This window comes from Trachymyrmex cornetzi, unplaced genomic scaffold, assembly GCF_001594075.2.
Source record: "Trachymyrmex cornetzi isolate Tcor2-1 unplaced genomic scaffold, Tcor1.1 scaffold326, whole genome shotgun sequence".
Lineage (NCBI taxonomy): Eukaryota > Metazoa > Arthropoda > Insecta > Hymenoptera > Formicidae > Trachymyrmex > Trachymyrmex cornetzi.
In genome coordinates this window covers 242,134-268,139 of record NW_017297961.1, presented here as the reverse complement: position 1 = coordinate 268,139, position 26,006 = coordinate 242,134, and the positions used below count along the sequence as shown (strand labels likewise).

At 33.6% G+C, this 26,006-nt stretch overlaps 1 protein-coding gene across 3 annotated transcripts in view; it reads right to left on the bottom strand.

Moving 5' to 3' along the window:
- Positions 1 to 26,006, bottom strand: part of Ca-alpha1D (Ca[2+]-channel protein alpha[[1]] subunit D) — a 53,281-nt gene that overhangs the window by 19,500 nt on the left and 7,775 nt on the right. The window contains exons 4-23 of one of the 3 annotated variants that reach the window (XM_018510215.1): positions 25,028 to 25,134; positions 24,629 to 24,781; positions 22,576 to 22,769; positions 21,533 to 21,636; positions 20,172 to 20,338; positions 19,687 to 19,789; positions 19,013 to 19,158; positions 18,826 to 18,899; positions 16,521 to 16,672; positions 16,210 to 16,327; positions 16,032 to 16,124; positions 15,732 to 15,852; positions 15,513 to 15,604; positions 12,036 to 12,205; positions 11,434 to 11,543; positions 11,164 to 11,278; positions 10,882 to 11,011; positions 10,586 to 10,752; positions 9,756 to 9,843; positions 8,978 to 9,085 (exon numbers count right to left, since the gene is read on the bottom strand). In XM_018510215.1, coding sequence (XP_018365717.1) covers positions 8,978 to 9,085; positions 9,756 to 9,843; positions 10,586 to 10,752; positions 10,882 to 11,011; positions 11,164 to 11,278; positions 11,434 to 11,543; positions 12,036 to 12,205; positions 15,513 to 15,604; positions 15,732 to 15,852; positions 16,032 to 16,124; positions 16,210 to 16,327; positions 16,521 to 16,672; positions 18,826 to 18,899; positions 19,013 to 19,158; positions 19,687 to 19,789; positions 20,172 to 20,338; positions 21,533 to 21,636; positions 22,576 to 22,769; positions 24,629 to 24,781; positions 25,028 to 25,134 — 2,512 coding nt within the window. Of the gene's footprint in view, positions 1 to 1,279; positions 1,388 to 8,977; positions 9,086 to 9,755; positions 9,844 to 10,585; positions 10,753 to 10,881; positions 11,012 to 11,163; positions 11,279 to 11,433; positions 11,544 to 12,035; positions 12,206 to 15,512; positions 15,605 to 15,731; positions 15,853 to 16,031; positions 16,125 to 16,209; positions 16,328 to 16,520; positions 16,673 to 18,825; positions 18,900 to 19,012; positions 19,159 to 19,686; positions 19,790 to 20,171; positions 20,339 to 21,532; positions 21,637 to 22,575; positions 22,770 to 24,628; positions 24,782 to 25,027; positions 25,135 to 26,006 lie in introns of all 3 variants that reach the window. The other 2 variants (XM_018510214.1, XM_018510216.1) reach the window with 2 other exon arrangements.

Below are 26,006 nucleotides of genomic sequence, written 5' to 3'. Positions count from 1 at the left end.
TAAAAAGAGAGGGAGAGAGAGAGAGAGAGAGAGAGAGAGAGAGAGAGAGAGAGAGAGAGAGAGAGAGAGAGATCAGCAGCAATGAGACACACGTGCATATGTACATCCGTGAGGTAATCCGTCATCGTTTCCATGTCCTTCCGGCTGTCAGGATCGAGCGCAAAATCACGATAATTAATGATTGACGGCTCGATGATCGATACGCCGTGCAGATAATTAGATAATACCCGGATCGAGCAGAGATAATTTTGCAACAAACGGAACTTTTCTGGAGAGAAGTTTTCCTTATCGAAACTATCTGTGGAATATTAGAGAGTTTTTGCAATACCGCTTATCTAGATACGATAAACGCTAAAGTCAGGTTATCTTCTTCTTAACAACTACTTAAGAAAAGGATAACGTGACTTTGGCGTTCATCGTATCTGGATCCACGTTATTGTAAAAACTCTCTATTATTTATCACGTTCTTACATTAAAAGCTTCGCGACTTTTGAAATCGTTTTGATGCTGTAAAATGTCGTGTCTTGCTGCTGATACGTTCCCTTGTATTATACAATTTAGGATAAAGTCAGAAATAAAGTGGGAAAGGTAAACTCTTGGAACAGACTTAAACAAACTTTATAACTAATTTAATCTGTTCAAAATATCAAGATAGAAAAAAGTCATGTTATAAAATAGCTTTTTTTGTTTAAATCTATTCTAAAGAAAAATTAAGGAAGATGCTGGGAATCACAATATTACAAAATACAGAGTAGACAGATAGAACTAATTTTCTATCATTATTTTTAGTTATATTATATTTCTTATTTAACGCTTTCTTTGTTTTCATTTTATCAAATAAAACCATATAATAACTCTAATTTTACGTTAATATAATTGATTATACAACATTAACATTAACAGGATCCCAGATAAATTTATTTAAAAAAAGATTAAATATAATCCAATATTATAAAAAAATTTTATTTGAAAGTAAGAATATTAGCTTGTATAATTAATTAAACAATGTCGTTTTGCGACATCCGTTACTCTATTTTCTGTCGCTCTCCGTATTTTGCTTAGCAAAATTCGGTCGTTCGAGATACGTATACTCTGCCGGAAATTTACTACCGTCGCCGTGGGCGACGGAAGTGAACGTAAGTGCAAGGAGTGGGAGGATAGAAAGAAAATAGGATAATAAGGGAAGGCAGAGAGAAAGATAGAGAGAGACAGAGAGAAAGTGGTAACGTAATCTCGTTCGCTTAGTAAGCTTTCTAAGTGGATGGCTGGATCTCTTTACCTTAAACAGCTGTACCCCGATAACAGCGAACATGAACTGTAGGAGATAGGTGACCAACATAATGTTGCCGATCGTTTTAATGGCGACAATCACACACTTCACTACGTACTTTTTCACGTAGCGTTTTCGGTTGCGGACGAGCAGGGCGAGCGAGCACAGCGGGGAACACGTGGGGTGGTGAGAGAGTAAGAGAAAACAAAAAAATTGAGTAGCATTAATTTGGGGTAGCCAGGTATCATCACTCTAAGGGGCTGATGGCAGGGGGCGGATAGGGATCTGTGAGGCCGTTTGGGTGGTGGAAGTTCTCGCCACGATTTGAATTTTTTTTTCGTTTATATATTGCATTCTCTTTAATTGTTCGCGCCTTTAATTGCTCGTAGCGTTTAGCCTCGTTAGCTCGATTTATCCCCTCTCGTGTGTGGTGCCTGCTTTTATTGTACGAATTTCTTATAACGCGCGACGATTTACAACTGATCGATCCCTTCGAAAATTGCGCAGCTTCTCTCTGTTTCCTCTCGATTCCTCGGAGCTCTCTCTTCTCGGAGATCTTCGATTTCTCTCTTTTATCTTCTTTTATCTCTTAGGTTCTTTTTTTAACTTTTGTCCTCATCGCGTTAACTAAGCCCTTGCCATCCATCCAACCCATCAGTGCTCGATGTTTTTTCTCGGCAATGCACCTATGGGACTTTTGGGCGGGAAATCTCAGCGCTTCCTCGAAAATTGATTTTACACGCGTGATCAGGAGCGTACTCGATTACATTCGTGGATCGTGTGAGATATTACCGCTTCTCGATGAGAGTTGCAGCTAGTAAACGGTATCGTTTCAAATATATACTTTGAAAATTGAAAGTTAAAATTAAAGCGGTCTGAGAAATTCTACGAGGAAGTAAATCCAATAACGCTAATATTATGCAATAATATATTCATATTTTATTGATTAATAACGCTATATATAAATAACTATATAAATTCTCTCGTCTGTTATAAAAATATATCTTGCAATATGAAACATCATTTTGCAACAATTTCAATTGAAGTTAGAGATAGGAAAATGCTACTTGTAATTTCCGGAAACGAGATCACTCGAACTTTATCCTCACGACAAAAATCGCATCGCAATATTGGCAGAAACCATGATTCTCTGCGAAGCTATCGTAAAAATCACCTCAGACTCGGCTAGTATCGCGTCGGGCATTAGCACTGTAACGTTTATTGCCTTTTCTCACGCCTGCACAATTGCTACATCGTGCTCGCAGCCTTTAGGGACGACATATTTTCACCTTTTCGCACCCTGTCCAGAACGAGAATTGAAACCAGGTACTTGCGAATTAACTCGCTAGCTCGCTTAGCTACTTCTGTGACACCCAATATTACGTCGCATACTGTGTATGTACATGTGTGTACGTGTAAGGGAATATGTAATGGTAGGGCGATCGATACACATGAAACTACGAGCGATATATAATATATATATATATATATGTAGAGAAAGAGAGAGAGAGAGAGAGAGAGAAATATATATATGTATATAGATATAGAGACAGATAGAGAGATAGGTATATAGATATGTATATATATATATATGTAGATAAGTAGGTAGATAGTTAGATAGATAAGATAGATAGATATATAATGTCGGGCTGAACGACTTGTCTCCGCTTAAGATTAATAATTAGAACAAGCTAATATACATATATAAAGATAGCCTAGAATGTCAACTATTCTACCATCTTCTATGTTATATTTTTACCATACTCTATATTTTTCTTTATTATAATAATTGTGTTACTAGTAAGCGCCGAATTCCACATTCCGATATTCTCGATCAGTTTCAGAACATTATTTTTCTACGTTATTCTGTTTGATGGCGAAAGATTGTATCCTTTATCGAACGGAGAACTTTAATATCTCTTACGTAGCACTGATACTCTTGTTCGCGAATATTTAATAAACTCTGCAAGCTCTGGTTGGAAAATTAATACTTGTAAAACTTTTCGCAAGAAGAAGCGAGCAAGTTCGATAAAGGATTAATTACGAGTATAGAACAATGATCATAGAAGTTCCGCGATATATAAAATTAAATGCAATTAAATTTGCAACACTTGATTTACCCTGACCGATATTGATTCGCCTAGCCGCTGTCATCCAACTCGTCTAATAAGCGAGTTTATCCGACTTTATTAAAATTTCCCACTTTTATCGACCTCGATTGCCCCGTCAAGCACAACAGCCAAACGTTTTATTTAATAATATAACTCCGGAAATTTTGATTTCACTTTTGATTTCTAAAAATTTGGTTTTAGCTGTCATAATGATTTTGAAAATATACAATAATTGATTATACGATATTATTCTGCATTTTTTTTATCTTAATAGCTCTATTTTTTATCTCAATAGCGAAATGTTTTACAATAATGTAGCATTTTACGTTCAGTCGAAAACGAAATAAAGTCACGAGATCAAATTGGACAATCGGGATCAGTGATCTTGAAGCCTAAGAGAACGAACGGAGAAGGAAATTGCCGTGGTGCTTCCTTTTGCAGCAATTATGGGTCTGTGCGCGCGTATAGGGACCGCTTTTCGTGATCTTTTCCCCTTTTGATTGTCCGAGGGCGAAGTCCCACCACGGCGAGTGGAGCTTATGAGGAAACAATGCCCTTTTCTTCTTCTCGTCCACCTTTCTCTCTCAGGTTAATATAGCGGCACACCACTGCAATGCTTAGCCGGCACAAGCATGCAATTCTCAAACATCCTCTACTACCAGTCTTAAAATCACGAAGTCTGAGTCTTTTTCAAAATTTCTTTTTTGGTAGGTGGGTAAGTGTATGCGTGTAAAAATATAAGATCAAAGGAATTAGTATAGAAGCCTGCTTGTATTTCGCATAAATAAGTGTGTGTGTATATGCGTTTATCTCTAGCAGTTAGTATGTATATGTAGGAAGGCCGACATACATTGAAGGATTACCTTGGATAATGTATAAAAGTAACTACATATTTTTTAGACAGATTTTTTCGCGTTTATTACGTTATAGAGATCTAAATAATTTATATCGTTTTATATATATGAAGCGCATATTTCTGAGAAAAAAAATGTTTTGAATATATTGAGATGATATATATTTAAATTTTCTCGCGTTTTTTTATTCATTTAATTTTATCGTGATTTTCAGAGTGCTGATTTGTTTCTTAAAGTGCGTAAAAAAAATATTTGTGTATATACACAATTAAGCAAATTAAATTTACATTATTTCATATTTATATAAGATTAATAATTTCTTAAAACGAATATTACGGAATTGTTTCTTTTCCAAAATTAAAGAAAGTTGAGAAATTAAGCTGAATGAAAGAATGTCTTATATAACACTTCGAAAGAATTTTCAAGAAACTAGATCGAATATTTTTTATTCACTACAGATATCCATGTCTGATGTGAAAGAATATGCGTGGATTTGTACGTATGTTGTATGATTGTTTCGTGTCGTCTGAGCAGCGATGTAATTTATCAAATCTCTAGTATCAAAAAATCTCGTGATGGCAAAAAGAAGAAAGAGAGAGAGAGAGAGAGAGAGAGGGAGAGAGAGAGAGAGAAAGACATATGTAATATATAAAACAGGTATATTGTTAGGTGTCCAGCTGATAGCAGTAAAAAACGAAGAAACGAAAACCAATGCCGAAAGAGCAAAGGCATGTTAGGTCTTGCGTAAAGCTGTTTTTCGCTTCTCATTTTTTTTTTATTTACATTTGACTATCCTCTATCTACTTTTGAGCCACCGTCTCATCTCTCCCCGATCACTCATCCACTATTTATTAAATTACATCGGCGTGGCACGATTTATCACGATAAGTGATGTTAAAAGGACAAATGGAGTAATTGAGGGTATTGAAACCAGTAAACAAGTGGAACAATACGGTGATCTTTCAATAATAATATAATTATTGTAAACTCGTTAAAATATATATAAGTAATTAGTTTATAGTTGTTGAAAAAATATTAAGATTGTATTATTAATTTTTCTATTATGAAGTTGTGACATATTATATACATCATTCAAAAATTTTAATTGTTTTATTTGATCCTTGTATTCTTAGATATATCAGATTTTTTGTCAATTATACACTATATACGAATTACTTATTGCTGTTACAATTATCTTTACTACGTATGTAACTATCTTTTTAAAACACAGGATAATTTTTAAAGCAAATAATTTTTGGTCATCAGAATATCTGGATTGAACATTGTTCGGTTTGAAAGCAGTAGACATATATATATATATATATATATACATATATGTTAATATTAAAATGACAAAAAAACTTTTAAAAGAAAATTTTGTATCAAATAACAAAACTGCTCTCTTTTGTAACTCCGAATAAAATTGTGTACATTTACATATGTTTAAACAATTGTTACCAAGTACAATATTTCTCGAATTGTTTTCATTTTTGTGAATAATAGTTTGACGAAAACGATATTTATTTTCCTTTCTGTTTTATTTTTTACGAAATAATAACAGCGGTTTTTCCTCACTAAAACTATCGATAAACAGAATCAGCGTTTTAATTTTTTAATGTAGGGTAGACCGGGGAGTAAAGGTCCCCGGGGAAAAAGGTCCACCCCTTGTATCTCGGTAATAAGGCATTTACTAGAAAATTCCGCCACACAGTTCGTCAACTAAGAGTGAGAATCTTATGTCACACAGTTCGTTACTGCCTAATAACCGTCAGGAAACTTGCACGGATGTGCCTATGTGTTTGAGAGCCAAAAATAAGATATTAGCGCCGCAGTTATTTTGGTCTGAAGGGATCATTTTTGCACCTAGATAGATTAAATAAGTGTATTTATTAATCTTATTCTATTGTTTTAACAGTGTGATTATTAGAATTGTTATTCCTATTATAGTTTTTTAATGACAATGCCGCAAAGTTTACGTGACTTGTTGAGGTAAAAGTGCCATAGTTGCTCTGTATTCGTTAATGTTGATTCTATAACATAAGTCGATAATCCTAAGTCGATAATCTTATCAGTGAAGTTGACCAATAGCCAACAGTACGAAACGTTACCGATTACTTTCGATTATCGACTCATTGTAGAATTAGCATTAGTGGTGTTCGTTACGCAGAAAGACAGATAAATTATTCAGAATGCGACTTTCATCTCCGATTTCGATGAAATTAGGCTTATTCGACGCGTCTATATTACTGTAATAATAATGACGAATGATTTTATCGCTTAATTATCTTTTTATAACAAATATTTTTTCAAATTCGTTATAATCATCCATTATTGGAAGACTGATTTAATTTTTTATTAAGGTCAAAATGACTTAAAAAATCAAGTGTAAGAGGAAAGACTATTCTTATTTGTTTTCGAGCACGATATAGTGCTAGTTTTGTTTCTTCTTTTCAAAGTTTGTCGTAGGTTAAGAAAACATTAATAATTTAATTTTCTATTAAAACTGAAATATTTCTATTATAATTTTGTTACCCTCTTAATAATAAAGACCCACCTTATAATAAAAAAAACTTTCTAGTATATACTTATTTTTATCTCTGAAAATAGTTCAAACGTAATATATTAGTATTGGTACTTTTTACCCCATTATGTGGAACTTCTTGCCCCACATATGGGGTAAGAAGTGCCGAATGACTTCTTCTGTAAAATTTACGATATCTTTGTAATGAAGGGTATATATGCATACTTTCTTGCATGTATTTTATAGTCAAAGGACTCTAGTTTCGAAAAATATCAACACGATCTGTGTGAGTTAAGTATTCTTTATTTTATAGCAAAAAATGTCAAAAGTGGCCCTTTACTCCCCGGTCTACCCTACTATGATTTCTGAAATCTTCGTTCAATGTTCGCAACAACATGCATATATATAATATTGAAAAATTTTATCACGATTTAAAATTATCGAATCATTCTATACAGACAAGAAAGCAATAGATTATCGTTAAATAACATTGTTAAATATTAATACATATGAAACTGCCACTAGAGAACTGCTTTTACACCAAATCCGAGAGAAAGAAAGAGAAAAAGAGAAACATACGTCATTTTTATTATATTTATAAATATAAACGCGACATTATGTGTAAATAATTTGATTGACTTGATAGAGCGTGTCAGGTAAATTCTAAATAAAATTCACTCTCGTACATTTTTTTAAAGTTTTAAAGTATTCAGCCTGATTTTGGGCTGCGTATACTTGATACAGCAAAATAACATTCAATGAAACTGATTATTCAAAATTATAACAAATATAGGCACCAAAAGAAATTTTATCACATACGTAATTTTAACACATACACTTTCTATCAATAAAAATGGATTTTTTCTCTGCTATAATTGCATTTAAAATATTTTCTAAGACAATTTCAAACAGACATCTAGATTTTTATAAATATATTATCTAAAGAAGTAACATAATGGCAAAATAAACACTCCAATCCATCCAAGATTGGTATGAGAGAGAGAGAGAGAGAGAGAGAGAGAGAGAATATCAAATGAGCTACGTCGATGTAAAATTGATTGATGGATAATAAAGGCAAACGGTCGAGTTGGCCTCTGACAAACAGGATACTTTGATATAAAAACATCTTATACAGTAAGAACAATGAACACAATCAATGATCCTAGTGAGAGGCTTCGGGGAGAGTGTCGAGACGAGTAACCCAATTATGAGTAAGTTACACGCAAAAGACAGTTTATTTCACAGGGGAGGTACCCAGAGGTGCATCTGTCAGAGAAAACAACATTCACCTCATGCTCGCGCCCCTCGACGATTATTTTCCACGTGTCGCTGCGCGCTTCGACCGTAATCAATATTGGAGATTGACACATGGATGTTCTCCTAATTGGATGATGCGTTCGTTAATTCCGCAACTTCACTCCGCTTCATTCACGCAATTCATATCGATATCGTATTAGCGAAATAGATTTTCTATGTAAGCCTTCTGCGGTAATCATTGATAAAACGTACTCAAAGTATATACATATTCACACATGTGTATCGAGTGCGCAAAACGGTGATCAAAATCTTGTGCGCGTGTTTTTAAAAATTTGTGATGAAAATCTACAAAATCCAAAGAGCGGTGCAGGAATTTGATATGGAAAACACATAATTATCGATGATGAGAAAATTTAATAAAATTATAAAGCAAAAGCTTAAACACGTGCCAATCTTGATTAATGTTTTCTGGAAAAACAATATTGGGGAATCTTTTTCCAGTCGCGTTTTTCCATCAAGAACACTTGGACAAGGATTCTCATGACTTTAATCACTTTTAAATTAATTGCGATCTCTACGACTACGTGTTTATTGCAACAAGGCGGAAATAATCGTCGAAGAAGTTATCGAGATGTCGAGCAAAGGCGTACTGAGGTTGACAGTAGTCGTAGTAGTAGTGATGAATTTGGTGATGATGAATTAAATTTCTAACTGCTTGCATTAAGAAATGTGTGGATAAATGAATGAACAAATGCTGAAAACGGATCTTGAAAGAGAGAGAGAGAGAGAGAGAGAGAGAGAGAGAGAGAGAGAGGTGGATTTGAGGCTGAGATTTTAAGAAGGTTTTTGGGGTGTTTGTGGGGTCGACTGGTAATATATTACTGCCACTCTAGTGTATAACTGTAAGAGGTTCGGAGGAGAGTTTTCTCGGGGCCATGTCGGTATCAGGGCCCGATAATCCTACCTTAAAGAGCTGTACGCCAATGACGGCGAACACGAACTGCAGGAGGCTGGTGACGAGGACTATGTTTCCGATAGTCTTTACCGCTACGATGACGCACTGTACTACGTGCTGGGTTCACAATATTAATCACAATATATAATCGCCCTTCGTGATAAAGAGGTGAAAATTACGCGTCGCATTTGTTTGTAGCGAACTTCAACACTAGCATTTTATTGCCGCCAAATTCGTGTAGCTTTTTCGAATCGCGAAAGTGGTCTTTTCGTGAAGAGCCGACAGAATCTGGGACTTTGTTAATATTCTAAAGAGATGAATCGAAATGAATTTTTTAATTAAAACTAAAAGTATGTTTATTAAATATCTTTTTGCAATGTATGGAGAAATTTACGTAGATTTAATAACGTTGTATTAATTTTATATTAGCTAAGAGAAGTAACGATAAATAATGTATTTGTGTCGACCTTGAGAAACAAATTTTCGCGTAGTGATGTTTATCTCGCGTAACAAAAGTTCTTAGTATGTATGTAGCGAAGACGAAATATCTCGTTTCGCCTTTAACGTGATTTTTCCGAAGTTAACGGCGCCCTTCCACCATTTGTATAAATAATTGCAACTTCGCGTATGCTTCAACGTCGGGCTAACGAGAGCAACTCTTTAATCTAGCTGGCTATGGACATTACGGTATATTATGCCTCTGGCATTATTATTACAATAGGGCGTATGCTGTGAATTGGGCGGTTTTAGCGGACTTAGAAATAGATGAGACAAATGAAAGAGATACCTTTAATCCTTTAGCGCGATTGATAGCACGTAGCGGCCTCAGTACACGGAGCACTCGGAGCACTTTGATGAAAGAAAATGCGCCAGCTCTGCAAGTATACAATAAATAACGGTATACTAAGTTAGTCAATAGAAAATTAGAGGTAACAAAAAATAATCTGTTAATAAATCAAACTAATCAAGAGACTCCTTACAAATCAAAGAATTGGAAAGAGTAAGGGCACTAGGAGTAGGGCGCAGAAGACGTCGCGCAAATAATACATTTATAAAGAGTGAAACTTCTTTATTCACTAAACGCGCTTACATGTTTCGACTCATTTTTTAGCTTTCCTCAGAACAAATACACACTAACATATATAAAGTAAAAGTTATCCTGTCATGGTGAGCTCTCCTACATCGAGAATTTAAATGCCAGAATTAAATTCTCGATGTAGGAGAGCTCACCATGACAGGATAACTTTTACTTTATATATGTTAGTATGTGTTTGCTCTGAGGAAGGCTAAAAAATGAGTCGAAACATGTAAGCGCGTTTAGTGAATAAAGAAGTTTCACTCTTCATAAGTGTATTATTTGCGCGACGTCTTCTGCGCCCGACTCCTAGTGCCCTTACTCTTTCCAATTCTTAAAAAATAATTTTATAGGCAATTAAACTTTTTTTTAACGAAACTCTGCTTCTGAATCTAATGACACCATTTACAGATTTTTTTTTATACAATGGAAAATTGTGCGATTAAAATTTTAATTAATTAAAACGTTGTAAAAGACCTTTATTCTTTTTTCATACAAGATTAGATAATGTCAGAATATTAATATAAAAAATAAGATCATACTTGACTGTCATGGAAATGAGAGAAGCGCAAACGACGAGAAGATCGAGCAGATTGAAAGCCGATCGGCAAAACGCGCCTTCGTGGATAATGAAACCGTATGAGATCATTTTAAGGCAGATTTCGATCGTGAAAACAGCAGTAAAGAAGTAGTCAAAGTAGCCCAGTATCTGTAACATAAAGCATACATCAGTTTCATTAGCTATTAAACAATTATTTCGATAGTTTCGTTAAAATTCTGATAAAACAGATATTTTAACAACTAAGAAATCAATTTGTCTTTCGGCGCAATCGGATACCATATTTCTCTCAGACGAGTTTCTCAGTGGGTCTTCGGCGGCCAACATGGCAGAGGAAATCATAATGCAAATCAGTATCACGTTGCTGAAGTAACTATGATTGCAGAACCAATGGCAGAACACGCGAAACCTGTAAAACGCGATTGAAAAGGAATATAATTTAGTATGGCTTCTAGTAAAGATACATCCAAGAAATGAAAAGAGATAGGGAAAGTTTAATTAAATTATTCTTTATGTTTTATCTTGGCGGCTGAAACAAAGTTCTTCACAAAGTTTCTGTACCTATTAGTGCTTGAAAAAATAAAGAATGCCGAACTAGCCGGGATCGGTTCCTTCTTGGTGGTCGTATTGTACTCGGACATTCTTCGCGGTCTGGCTGTCACTTCCGGCTCCTCATCTGTAAAAGTAATTAATCTCTTATTTAGTCTTTACTGTTCTATTTAATTTCATTTTATTCGTTTCTGTCTTGTAATTGGAATATCGAGAGCTTGAAAAAGTTGTACAGTTTTCAATCATTACTTTCTGAAACACAGAAAAATGAGGTTAACCAACCTTGCATTTCTTCTGGCTCGTCTTCCTCTTCTTCCTCTTCTTCCACTTCTTCGTCGGACTCAACGTTGAGTCGTACTTTATGCGTATTCATATCTTCACTTTTCTCTGATCTGCATAATTAGTGATAACATTTTATATTAGATTACATAGATTACATTTTAAATTTACTTTTTCAAAATAGATATTTTTTGTGGATTCGGCTTATCGTAAATTCTTCATAAATTTACAGAACATAGAAAAATAATTGTTACAATAAAGGACACTTCATCTTTCTCAATACCTCTCATAAAAAAAAAGGATAAAGTTCTTCAATTACCTTGAGAAATTAGTACTTGATAAAGATAAATAACAATTTAATTAATACCACTAAGCTCTCTAATGAATTCGGTCTGAAGACGAAAAATAAAATACATTACACTAATGAATTACGATCACTACGTGCCCTTAATTGAACCGTGGTTATTGACTCTTGCGAGTCCCCTTGAGCTTTGGGATCACAATAATATTGCATAAGGAGGTATGTAATATTGCACTCTAATCTCATTAATATAATAACGCACATCATTATATTACAACTTCCACTGCGTTATGAGAGAGCTTACGTTTCGGTATCGAGTGCAGCCTCATAGTCCTCCATTGTCTCGTTAGGATCATGTTCGAGATCTGTGCCGGCGCCCTCGTCTTCTCCACCGGTCCCCTCACCACCATCATCACCAACTTCGCCGCTGACTTCGTCCCTTGCCGGCGAGCCGCTGCGAGATTTATTTTTCTCCTGTAGAATATATATAGGAGAATAGTTATCTGCCAAGTGATTCGGTCAAAGATAATGATTGCATAATCAATAGCAATAATCTCATACAAAAAATATCTATAGTAAAATGCAACGCCCACAGAAGAAAATCTCTGGAGATAGAATAATATTTATTGAAATAAGATATATAGAACATTGTGTCTAAATAATGAAAATTAAGTCCTTATGTGTTTGATTTAATCAATGAAATTTAATTTAATCTTAATTATAATTTTATTGATGTAATTGATTCAATTTCTCTTCATTCCAAACATTTCACGCACAATATAGAATTTATCTGTTAGAAAAAAAGCTATGGGACTAATTAAAGCATTTAGGGACAAACACAAATTACATTTATGCGTTAAATAATGCTAAATAAAATATTTATTTTTCGGACTAATTAAATTCTTTAGCTAACATGTATAATTGTTAAGAATCTTTATTTTTAGATCGCATATGTGAGAAATACAATCAATACTAGAAATTTAAAAATGCCTATTACAGTCGATGCTGGATCTTCATTACTTTAAATAATTCAATCTTGAATTACTAATATACATTATATATGTATTTGCATGTATACTATATTGTAGTCTTTTCGAATTACGCGCCGAATTGTTTTTCCGGACTTATAAACGCAATTATAACTACTCTAGTAATCGCGAAATAAATTTACAAGCAATTTTAATAATTTGATGCTACCATCAATTATAAAGATGTTAATATGTCGAAACTGTTAATAAATTTATTGCGAAAAATATTACCTCGGTCGGGACTTGAACCCGAATCTCTTATATTTCGTACGAGCGTCCTAAGCCATCAGATCACCGAGGCCTTAATAATATTCTTCGCAATAATGTATAATTGTTCACCGATTAATGTCATTATTGTGTAAAACTCTCTCTACGAGTTGATAAGGCATTCGCAAATATTAACATGAAGTATATTACTATACACACACAAATATTTGATTGATGTTATCGTAGAGCATTTGCTAAATTCTCGAATTAATTATATATCTCGTTAATGTTCCCGTGTAAAGTAAAACCTGTCCATTGTTTAAACATCGAGAAAACATCAGTGTCACTTTCTATACTGAAAAAAAATTGGCTGCTGCGGTAAATTAGATGGTAAAATATGGCATAGCATTTTTAATTGTTGCAACAGTCAATTTTAGTTTGCAGTAATCAATTTTTGGTTGCATTAGCCTATCCGCAATATCAGTATAGGATTTTAATAGGCTAACGTAACCAAAAATTGACTGCTGCAACCAATTAAAAATGCTATGCCATATTCAGCTAATCTTTTCTTTCAGTGTATGTGTTATAAAATCGAAAAATCAACGTGATATGAATTGACAGTAAAAAAAAGTTTGATGCGCGCGAGTAAACGATAAACTTATTTATTACAATGATTTGATTGTACAGCTCGCATTGTAACGAGACTACAAACTTCTTTTATTACTTTTAAAAGTGCCCTTGGTAAACAATAACACAATCTGTGTACTCGATTCAAATATCAATTTCACACATATCATCCCATTTTATTCATTAAAAGGAGAACAAAACGTTGAGAGAAATTACATATTTCTTTATGTGTAACAATCAAAAAAGAATACTTAACATGTAAAAATTAGAAAAAAAATAGACTTGCTAAGAAATTATTAGTAATGCAATGAGATACATAACTCGTTGTATTACGAATGCGACGAAATGTGTGTGTCGTACATTAAGGAACTTCGTGCGATCATAATTTTCATCGTGTAATCAACAGTTTTTCCATAATGTTGTTTGGTTGTAATCTACAAGCATGATTAATCAGCTTTCGAACTTTATCGCTGTGGTTTTAAATTACCTTACAAGTAAAATTGCGTTGCGTCGCATAACTTCGTGAATTGCAACAGCTACACATTCGACGAAGGAAACCTGACGTTACACAAGTAATTTTCTGATTTTCGTATATATAACACTCGTATTAATTTGACTAGTTTCGCGTCAATATTTAGATCAATTTTAGTTTAGAATAAAATTAGAATTCGTAATTAATGAAGTTATCGTTAAAGATAAATAGGATTCTGGGACACTGTATGTTTTTGATTTTAGACATGTGAAGCGTCTCTTATTACGAAAAGACTATATGTGTTTCTCAGCTGAATTAATATTATTAGAACGATCAATTTGACATGATAAAATCTTGATCGTACCAAGGAAGAAAATTAAAACAGCTCTTTTTATCGCTCTTTACACGCACGAGCGTTAAAAACGCGATGTTCATTTACTCGCATTCGGGGATAGGCGTCATCTTGTCGTCATCGACCCTCAGATTTATTCGAACGAGCTCGCATTATCTGTAATACGCATCGTAATATCCACCCTCGCAAATGCTTTGCACGCGACGTAAAGACGCGTTTATCTTCGTGAGAGATGATGTGGTCGCGCGCGAAGCCTGATTGTTTATGGAAATCCGGAAGAAACGGCTCATTCAAAAGTTACACGATCCTACAATTCTTACAGAAAGGCGATGACGTGTATTCAAATTTATTACTTCCATGTTCTTTTGTGTCAAGGTCTTTCGAGAGACAGCATAATTATATTTCTTCATTAATTTAATGGAAGGATCGAAAAGTGTGTCATTTAAAATGAAAACGAAGTTACATGAAAAATATTCTAAGATATATTGTGTACGTTATTATACAAAAACAATAGCAAAAATTACTATGAGTACAGGTTTTTGAAAGAATAAATTTTTGCTATAATGCGGAACACGAGTTTTCATTGACAAAATAGGAAAAAGATAATTTTCTTAATATGATATTTCAACATAAATAAAGCGAATTTAACGAAATACATTGTGTATATATTAAGAATGTATCAAGTGTATAATTTCTGCAAAAAGTAGCTGTTATTGGAAATATATATACTTTCCATATAAAAATAAATATTATATACATATAAAACAGATCAATAAGATCAATATTTATGTTTAACAATACAATTTTTAATTTTATAATTTTCATTTTATTTTAATTATATTTGATAAACATGTCTACTTGTTACTAAAATAATTTTTTATCTAAATTATAAATCTTTACCAAATTTTTTACATTACTTTAAAAAAGTACAATATAAAAAAATCTGTAATTTTTTTCATGATTTTCTCATTTTATTAAAAAATGAGAAAATGTATGTAATACATCCTTAAATTCACGTTATGTCTCGAAATCATCGGCAATCTAATACATTATGTATCTATGTCTTCATATTATTATATATATAGTCAAACTCACCTCTTCCTCGGTCTCCTTTTCGATGGCAGTCAGGGACTCGGCATCAGCGAGATTGTCGACGGCGATAGCCAAGAACACATTCAAGAGGATATCTGCGTTGCTATCTTTGTCAAGGATCAATTAAAATTTATTAAATCAGACCGAATCGATATTACACTTGCGCGAGAAGGAAAGAGACGATTGTTTCGTCGCTTAGTCAACTTTTTCGATAAAGGATACAATTACCGCATATGAAGAGAATAATGAAATAAACACAGGCGAGTACTCCGAAACTGGCGACGCCACCATAAGCTAGAATCCCGATGTACATCACAGCATTCCAATCCTCACCGGTTAATATCTAGAGACGCAGAGAAGCCGAGCGTTTATTTTTAGAACATAGAGGAAAAATAGAAACGCATAAATAAAAAATTTAATTAATCTCAGAATCAAACTTCATAATGAATCAGGAATGTAATTTTGCGATTTTATAACATTGTGTTTACAACAAGTTTCCTTTTTTATGAAATAATTAGGTACCTGAAATACGGTGAGTAAACTCTGCCAAAAGCTATCAAAATTATGGCGCGTCTTTTCCTCCATGTCATCGAAATTGAACTTTCCACCGAAGACCTATTCAAAGGATAAATTTCGAAGAAAACAAATAAAAAGGTGTTTGTGTCATTACATCGTTATAGATCCTTCGCGCTGAATCTACCTGCATGCCCAGAAGAGCGAAGATCACGATGAAAAGGAAAAGCAGGAGCAACAGCGAGGCAATCGATTGTATCGAGTTCAATAAAGAGGCCACTAAATTCGACAGTGATCTCCAATATCTGCAAACAGAAGGATAACGCAACTCGCATCTTTCATCGCGCATGTCACATGTATCTCTTGCGTTAAAATTTAATTTATATTTCCTTCAAAGATTATTGATGTGTTGTTTTGTGACGAAATATCGATGGCATAATTTTGTAGAGTTTGATAAACTTCATTTATGTCTGTAAGATTTGGCTGATCTGTACTCACTTCGTTACTTTGAATACCCTGAGCAGTCGGACGCAACGAAGTACGGAAACGCCAAGAGGTGGCATTACACGTGTATTTGTAAGTATCATTTCGGTTATCGAACCGATTACAACGAAGCAATCGAAACGATTGAACAACGAGACGAAATAACCCTGCAAAGTAAATTACAATATCTGAAGATTGATAGACGTTTTATTTATATTTTTTAAGACAATACTACGTATCTTTCTATGTAATAAATATATATATATATATATATATATATATATGTATGTATACACATATATACACAGAGATGTTTCCTCTAACTTTCCTCATTTAAAATATCTACATTAGTTTTGATGATACGGGAAAATACTACAAGAAAAAATTGTTTGATTATAATAGAAGGGACACATATTATTGATGAGTAAAAAATTTTTCTTAAGGTCATAGTTTTTGAGATTTCAAGGTCATCGCGATTTTTTTAAATGAAATAGCATATTTTCATTAATGTAGTAATATAGTTCCTAAAAAAACAAATTCAACCATATATGATATGTTGTCCTTCAGATGACTTTGGATATAAAAAAATCACATTTACATGGGAAAAAGAAGAGTCAACATACTTAAGTGTTTTCAATGAAGACATTTATTTACTTTAGTTTAGAAGATGTTCGAAATGATTGCCATTAACTTCCATACATTTTCGAATGCGATAAATAAATGATTGTTTCGCATTTTCAATGATTTCCGTGATATTCTGATTGATGTCGATACATGCACGTCGAATTCTTTCTTGCATGTTTTCCGGTGTTGTGCGGGAATATCACAATAAACTCGACTTTTTAAGTATCCCTATAGAAAAAAGTCAAGCGGCGTAAGATCTGGTGAACCGAGCCGGCCAACAAATTCGTCCACCACGCCCAATCCAGCGATCGGGAAACATTCTGTTAAGCACATTATGTGCAATAAGTGCATTATGTGCTGGACAATCATCCTGCTTTAACCACATTCTAATATGTGGCTCAATGGAACTTCGTCTAATAATATTTATAATTCATCTCTCAAAAAATTTGCACATTTTTGTCCATTTAAATTTCCTTCCAAAAAAATTAACCAATAACGCGATTTCCAATAATATCACACCAGACATTTACTCCATGGATGGTGCTGTTGTACTTGTCGAAGCCAGTGTGGATTACCAATAATGCATATTGTGTGTATTTAACTCCATGATTTGTAAAAGATGACTCGTCTGTAAACAACACATAATCGAAGAATTGTTGATCAATCTCTAATAGGTGTAGAGCTCATTCCCAGAATCTTTGCCTATTTTGAAAATCGTTACCACCAAGAGATTGATGTAAGCATATGCGATACGGATGAAAATTATGGCGGTTCAACATTTTCCAAACACTTTTAGTAGATAAATCACATTGAGTTGGTCCCGGAAATCATTGAAAATGCGAAACAATCATCTATTTATCGCATTCGAAAACGTATGGTAGTTAATGGCAATCATTTCGAACATCTTCTGAACTAAAATAAATAAATATCTTCATTGAAAACACTTAAGTATGTTAACTCTTCTTTTTCTTATATAAATATGATATATGATATATAAATATTATATATGATGTTTTATGTCCAAGGTCATCTAAAGGACAACATATCATATACGATTAAATTTGTTTTTTTAGGAACTATATTATTACATTAATGAAAATGTGCTATTTCATTTAAAAATATCGCAATGACCTTGAAATTTCAAAAACTATGACCTTGAGAAAAATTTTTTGCTCATCATAATGTGTCCCTTCCAATTGAACAATTTTTCCCTGTAGTATTTTCCCGTATCATCAAAAACAACGGAGATATTTTAAATGATCAAGTTAGAGGAAATACTCTGTATATATATATATATATATATATATAGTCACCTTATTAATGTAAAAATACTTATCAATAATTATAAATAATGAACATTACTTGAGTAATGTAATATTAATATTAACCCTTAAATGTCACACGGCAAAAAAATCACGCAGATACTACACGGGGTTAATTGGACCCCAGCGTGAAAAAGTGTATACTATTCCTAGAGTTTTTAAAACATACTCTTTTTAAACAAATAAACCGTATTTTTTCTTAATTTTTAATATTTTTCGCTAAAAATTTAGGGTTGTACTCCTGAGATAGTATATATATGATTGAAAAAGGCACTTGAGGTCTTTCAGACCTCCCGTGGCATTTAAGGGTTAATTAATTTCGTCATAATTTCGAACATCGAGCAAAATCGGGAAATGATGTAGCAGTCACTCACCTGAAAGCCTAAACTGTACATTTTTAATATCATCTCCATGGAGAACAGCACGATGAAAAACATGTTCGTGATTTCTAATAACGAAAGAAGAAAAAAGTGCCTCAATAAAGGTGCCGGAATGGTTTATAATTAAAGACAAACAACAGTCGACATTATTTCCGCCAAGTAGCGACGCGACAATATTTACCTTGAAAGCGGTCCAACCATTCTGGCTGATCGTAGTGCTCCGTGGCGAGAACACCAGTATTCAAGAAGACCAGAACTATGATGAGCCAATAAAAGACCTGGGACTTCACAGCCTTTCTACAGGCTCTTCGCATCCGCCTGTTCACTCTGCGAATATTCGTATCACAAAAAAAATATGCGTGTAGTTTAAACTTCACACTCGCTTGTGTACACAAACGCTTAGAGAATCTTTGAACTTTGTCAGACAAACGATGCTTTGATCTTTACTATAACTAACATTTCTCGATACGTGTAAAAGCACAACGGTATTTTAGAGAAAGATCTTTCTGAAATCAATTATTGAGATTTGTCGAAATATTTGCGACGATGATTATCGCGAGAGGTTATTTATTTCTTAACACTAAAAGTACCAAATTTCTTATTTACTAAAAGGTCTAAGTGAATGAATTACATAATAAATTACATATAAAAAAAAATAAAGAAAGTAATGCAAAATTAAATATAAAGGACATAATTATTGAAAAATCAAAAATTTCAGAATCCTATCTTTTATATAAGAAATATAATATTAATTTAAAAAATGAAAACGGTTAATAACCGCTCAATACTTCTAATGTTAAAATGGACATTTAAATGGACTTAATTTTGGGAGATGATATTCAATGTCGTATTTACCTTTCTAAATCTCGTTTTTTCTTTTTGTAAACGGATTCTTGTTGGATCCCTTCTTCGTCACCCTCCAATTGGTCCGTGCTTTCTATTTCATTTTGCTGCTTAGCTATTTAATATTAAACTCAGTTAATTAATTAGCAACCTTCAACTAGGGAGGAAAAGTTATTTCATCATATAAAATTGGATTTGGTATAACAACTTCTCGAATTTATTTTACGCACTCCTATGCGCATTTGCATAAATGCACAATACAAAACATATCGCAATTAGGTAAAAGTTTATTATTACATATATCTCAAATTATTTTTATTATATTTAACTTTTGTTTATACAATATCGTATAAAACTTCGAAATTATTTTTAGTTACAGTAACCGAACATTTGATTGAAATTTCATTCCTTTGATTATAATTATTACTTATAATTCTATCTTCAGTGTACACTTTGATTTTAGAAAATTCTCTCTCCCTTTGTACATAAATACGTACTTTTTCCATCTTGTAACATTTTTGGCTCATCGGTTTCTGGCTCGATGTCCTCGGCTTGTGTTATCCAATCGAGGTAACCCCTAAGATCGTCCTCGATCTGCTGTTTCTCTCTGAGCTTGTGGAAGTCGCCGCGCGCCTTTGCCTTCTCTCTCTCCTTAGAAAATTCACTGTACGAAAGCGGGACAAGTGCATATACGGTCATGCCTCATTGTGATTATAGATATGATGCGAGAGACATGTAATTGGAACATTCAAAGGCAATGAAACGGAAATCGAGACGCGCGTGAAAAGGGATATTCTTTATTTGCCCGCGCTTCTTCGATCTCACTCGAACAAGGACAAGTATGATGTAAATACGGCTTTCGTATCGAAAAACATCTAGCGAAATGCTGTCTCCCGATGTTCACGGTCTTTCTTCTTTCATACAAGTAGAACAGAATCGATCCATGCCACTAAAGATCTAATTATCCTAACAATAACGCTTCTTGACAAACGTGCGTCTCCATAAAAAATTTGATATCTTCCGGTATGCATTTTGATACATAAAATTTCATATTCTGTTAAGCTAGAGGAAATTTTGCATAATTAATCGGCACTGTTTATTCTTTTTATTGAATCTCGAAACATTAAGGAACGTATATTTCTAACATTTCGTCGATATTTTGACTGATTTTCGAGCAGTCTTTGAAATGTATTTGAAACGTGCATTTTGCGATGTGTTTCCGATAACGAGAGTGTTCGCGCGTGTGGTGTTAAGCGACGGATAAAACATAAAAAGGAAAGGAAGTTAAATCGCGCTTGTCATCGATACCGTTTTCATACCTCGATTAACCGCGCATCCTTTACCGATACGCAATGAAGTGTGTGCGTGTGTATATGTGGTATCAACCTAAGAAAGGGATATTTTTATCTTGATCCCCCTTTCCCCCTCATCAAGGATTGCAAAACTTCGCAAAGATAGATGTTAAAAGCTGCTTCGGCGGATTAAGGCAATCCTCAATCCCGAAACACAATAGGTGTAGTAAGCCTTAAGCCGTAAGAAATCAACCAATCGATTATTCTTCTCACATTTGATTCGCAATTGGCCTAATATCTTATGGCTTAAAGCTTATTATACCTGTTGTATTTTGTAACTAAAAAATCACTTATGTTAAGCATCGCGGAAATTAAAAATTATTCTATTATATATCAGTAAATATCGCATTTATATATCTATACATAAATTACATGATATTTAAAATTTATTATTCTCAATATTTCGTAAAATTAAATTAAACAAATATAAGAACTGCAATCTTTGGACGTAGATATTCTTTTTATGACGAATTCTGTCTGTAGAACAAAATTTTTCTCAAACTTACCCGGACAACACACCGAGAATTAGATTCATCACGAAGAAAGCCCCTAGGATGACCATTGAAATGAAGTATATCCATTGCCACGAACTTCCCATCGCATCCTCGATCTACCATATAAATCAAAATTATGAAGAGAATTAGTTTCTCGAAGGATTCTGCTTGGTTTTTTTTATTATTTAAAATCAACGATGTCTAAAAAAGTTTTACAAAAAATATATACCTAGAGTATTTAATGTATAGGATCAGTCAGATCAGTGCAAAAGTTCGTGCCTGACTTATTATTCAAAGTTCAAACAGCTGCAATTTTTGTAAAAATAAACGAAATTTAATTTTAAAAAAAGGGTTCCAAAGCTTGAAATCTCTACTTTCGAACGGTTACTACATTTTTTTTAATTTATGTGAATTTTGTAATTTATATACATATATATATATAGTATTTTATATAATTTTTTATATATAATTTTTATATATGTATATTTTATATAAAACTGAAATTTTATTTAAAAAATGAAAAATTTTCTTTCCACTTTGTAGGTCTGTAGCGTGCCCCAAAAAATTTGAGCAAATTTTCGACTATCTATCGAGAAAGCTTGAAGCTTTCCCTATAAAATCGTTTTTTAAAAATGTTCCTACGATTTTTTGTTCCTGAGATATGTTGCAAATTGAATGAAACGAATATTTTGTTGTTCAAGCCACCTCTAAAATTGAATTTGAAATTATTATTTTGCGAATTTTGACTTTGATTGCTCATAACTCTATCAAAACCATCACAATTTAAAAAAATTAATTTTTAAATTTTTATCAGGTAGAGTAAGATTAATTTTATTTTTAACAAAAATAGAAGCTGTTTGAAGTTTGAATAATAAATCGGGTACGAACTTTTGCACCGATCCAATATATAACATTGATTAATACAGAAAGGCATAGTAAAGGGCGAATGTCTATGTTTTTCTCGTTAATACTTGATTAGATAAGATTATTATATGAACATGATTATTCTGCCAAATAAAACAAAAACATGGTTATTATACGTGCAGTGATTTTACATTGTAAAGCACGTCCGTCCAGCCTTCGAGGGTGATGCATTGGAAGACCGTGAGCATGGATAGTCCAAAATTGTCGAAATTTGTGATGCCGTAATTAGGGCCCTGCCAAAATTGTTTGCTGCAGTAATAGGGTCCGATCTGATAGCACTGGAAACCTCCGGAGCCGCATGGTACCGGATCGTCCATTATCTCGTCTGCGATACAAAGGTGAATCAAATTTTTAATCCCAACGGGGTAACGGCGGTCTTGGAGCGTAATAAGGTCAGCACTCTGCGCTAAAACTTCTAATTGGCTCGAGCAAACGAGCAAGTTTAATGTATCATAATAACACGTTAAAATATTTGCACATTTTTCTACATATATCTTATGCAAACAGCTTGAGACTAGTACTTTTCTCCACTAACGCGAAGTATTAGCCTTTCTGTCTCATGCTTCTCCGATATGTACATATAGGTCGATTAAAGGAGCTCTGTTACTCGTTGCTTTGTTAAACTTTAAATTACGTTAGGTTGACACCACTAGCATAGCAAAAAAATCATATCTGTATCTCTTATCAAAATAAAATAATGGAAATAATTACTAACTAATTGGCTTCTTTATTAATAGCACATAAGTTTAGGGCAGAGAAATATCGAAAATGCAATTAAAGTACTGATTAATTAATTTTAATTAGTTGAAGTAATTATTTTAATTGATTGTTAAAGTGAACGTTGGTTTCTCTGCAATATCCTATGTATCTATATAAAAATGATAGAATATAACATAAATACAAAAAACTATTAATTAATACAAATTAATTCTATATATATGAATAGAATACAATTATTCTTAGTTGTTGGAAATAAAATTGAAAAGTTTCTGTATATGGACATAAAAACTAGAGATTTTCAGAGCAAGAAAGAAGTTTGGCAAAGGCATTGTGCGAAGTAAACTCTTTTCTTTCTCGTCTCTCTCTCTCTCTCTCTCTCTCTCTCTCTCTCTCTCTCTCTCTCTCTCTCTCAGTTTTTGTATTGCCCGAGCCCGGCAACATCCATATGCTTTTACATATTACTGTGAATTAGCTGTTCATCGCGCAAGAGGTACGTAAGTCACATACGCGCCTCTCACGCTAATTGTAAGACGAGTAGAGCACAGACTCTTGCATAACGCATAACATATAATGCATAAGAAAATGAATCAATCAAAGTCCTTTATTTTCTTCCTTTCCATGAAATAAAGGACTCTAATTGGTTGATTTTCTTATGCTTTATGTTTTATATGCAAGAGTCTATGGTCTCCGCTTAATAATAATTAGACGTCAGTTTTACGTCCGTGTTTCGATTGAATCATATCTAAAATAGTCGCCCTGACGTAAAGTGTGTTTCGAGGCTTAGCCGGAAGTTCTCCTTGAGATTTTCCTTCAGATTCCCTTCCAGCTTTTTCCAAATTTTTTTTATTCTAATCACCAAGGAGCAACTCTTAGGAACGTCTGCGAAATGCGTAATAATTTAACGGATCCCGCATCACATCTCGTTAATTTTTTATGACTTCTTAATGCCGAATGTGGAATAAATGTAGATAAATTTTTTCTATTATATATATCAAAACGTTATATTAATTTCTTTCGCATGAAAAAGTCTCGACGTAATTTAAGTATTATGATTATTTAAGAATTCACTCACAAATAAGCACTCTATTTTTTGTTAGAAAAAAGGAATCACAGTTTTTCCTTGAAAAGTCACATTGTATATACGAACTGAAACATGTACTTATTTTCACCCGATCATATAAAATCTTGCAAAGATAAACATTAATTTCAGGAGAAAATTTTAGCTTAAATTTCATGGAGAATTTAACAGAATCACAATGCATAATTAATTTCTAATAATATATTAAATAAATTAATTGTAAAACAACGTTAGGAAAATTGTATTTCTTTAAAGCTTTAAGCTTCAGAAGAATTCAGAATATAATAAAAATAAAGAGCATCGATCCGCGATTGCCGGCTTGAGAACGTTGTTACATCTTTCATTAAACTTATGTATATTGAAAAAATTCTGAAACACGCACTTACCGGTTATGTTGTGCCGGCACGTTTTGTGCATTTTCCCGGAGAATAGCTCGAGGCCGATGATGGCGTAAATGATGATGACGAAGAGAACTAATAAAGCAATGTGCAAAAGTGGTACCATCGCCCTCAAAATGGAGTTTAGGACCACCTGAAGACCTATGCAAATAAATTTATTTTTATCAATTATGCATTATTCTCATTAATTCTCTAAATAACTGAAACATTCCGATTTTGAACAAAAGAGAGAGAACTAATGGTTTTATTAACATTTCATTCATAAATTTGTATCTAAATTTTGTCAATTTTTAGTATGATCTCTAGAGATCAAAGCGAGCTCTCTTTGTTTATTGTTTGCAAATAAAATTATTCAATCACATTAATATTTTGATCGAAAGATCTTACTTGGAACACCGGAAACCAGCCTAAGAGGACGTAAAACACGAAACGCCCTTAAGGCCTTGACATCGAAACCCTCCTTCATAAGTATCGTCAACACCGTGCTTACCATTCTGTAAAGAGGAATGCAAAAAATGTTTTCTATGTAACAGAGGATTAATGACTTGACGATAAAATGAAGACTTGATAATGAAGGTTGCGAAAGTCATTTTCCCGGAACGTAATTTGTCCCTGAAGAAAGGAGTTTTATGTGCCAAGGCTAATAGCACCATAAACACCGTGTGGCAGCATTTACAAGAACATTTACGAGGCATAAAATAGGGAGGACAGAAGAGAAAAAGAAATTTTTTCCTCAACAAACGAGATTTATTGAAAAAGGGAAAATAGCTTTCTAGCATCTTTTTGTTCTCGGCACGTGCAATCTTTCGTGTCACGCCTTTAAATTACAATTTTCGCGCGGACGTTCGACGTACGTGACGTTGTCGTAAACGAGCCGAGATGAAAGGTGAACAGTCAACCGGAAAGAAACGATTGTATCGGATGAGACAATTTCAAATGTTACCAGTGCAGCGGCTACATTTTCTTCGTGCATTAAGCATTATGTCATTTGAATAATGGTCCCCGTGTAATGATCGACTCGATAAGGGAAGAGAGTAGATGTACTGCACGTTCTCCTATGGGACATTAAGACGAATCGATTCGCCGTGTCGTTAACTGAAAACGATAAAGCTATCAGACGGCAAGTCGGATATACGCGAAATGTTCGCCTCCGAAACAGGTAGTTACGCCTGTCGATTCGAATCCACTGTATCTCAGATCAATTTCGCGAACAATCCGCGCGTTTGCTGCGGAAATAAATTCACATCGCGGATCATTAACCGGAAAAACAGCAGGGGGTTGGCCGATATGCTCTATTTGTCGAACTCATCGGTGTTTTACGCCCGCACACGTGCATCTGCGAGGTTCTCTCGTCTCTTTATCCTGT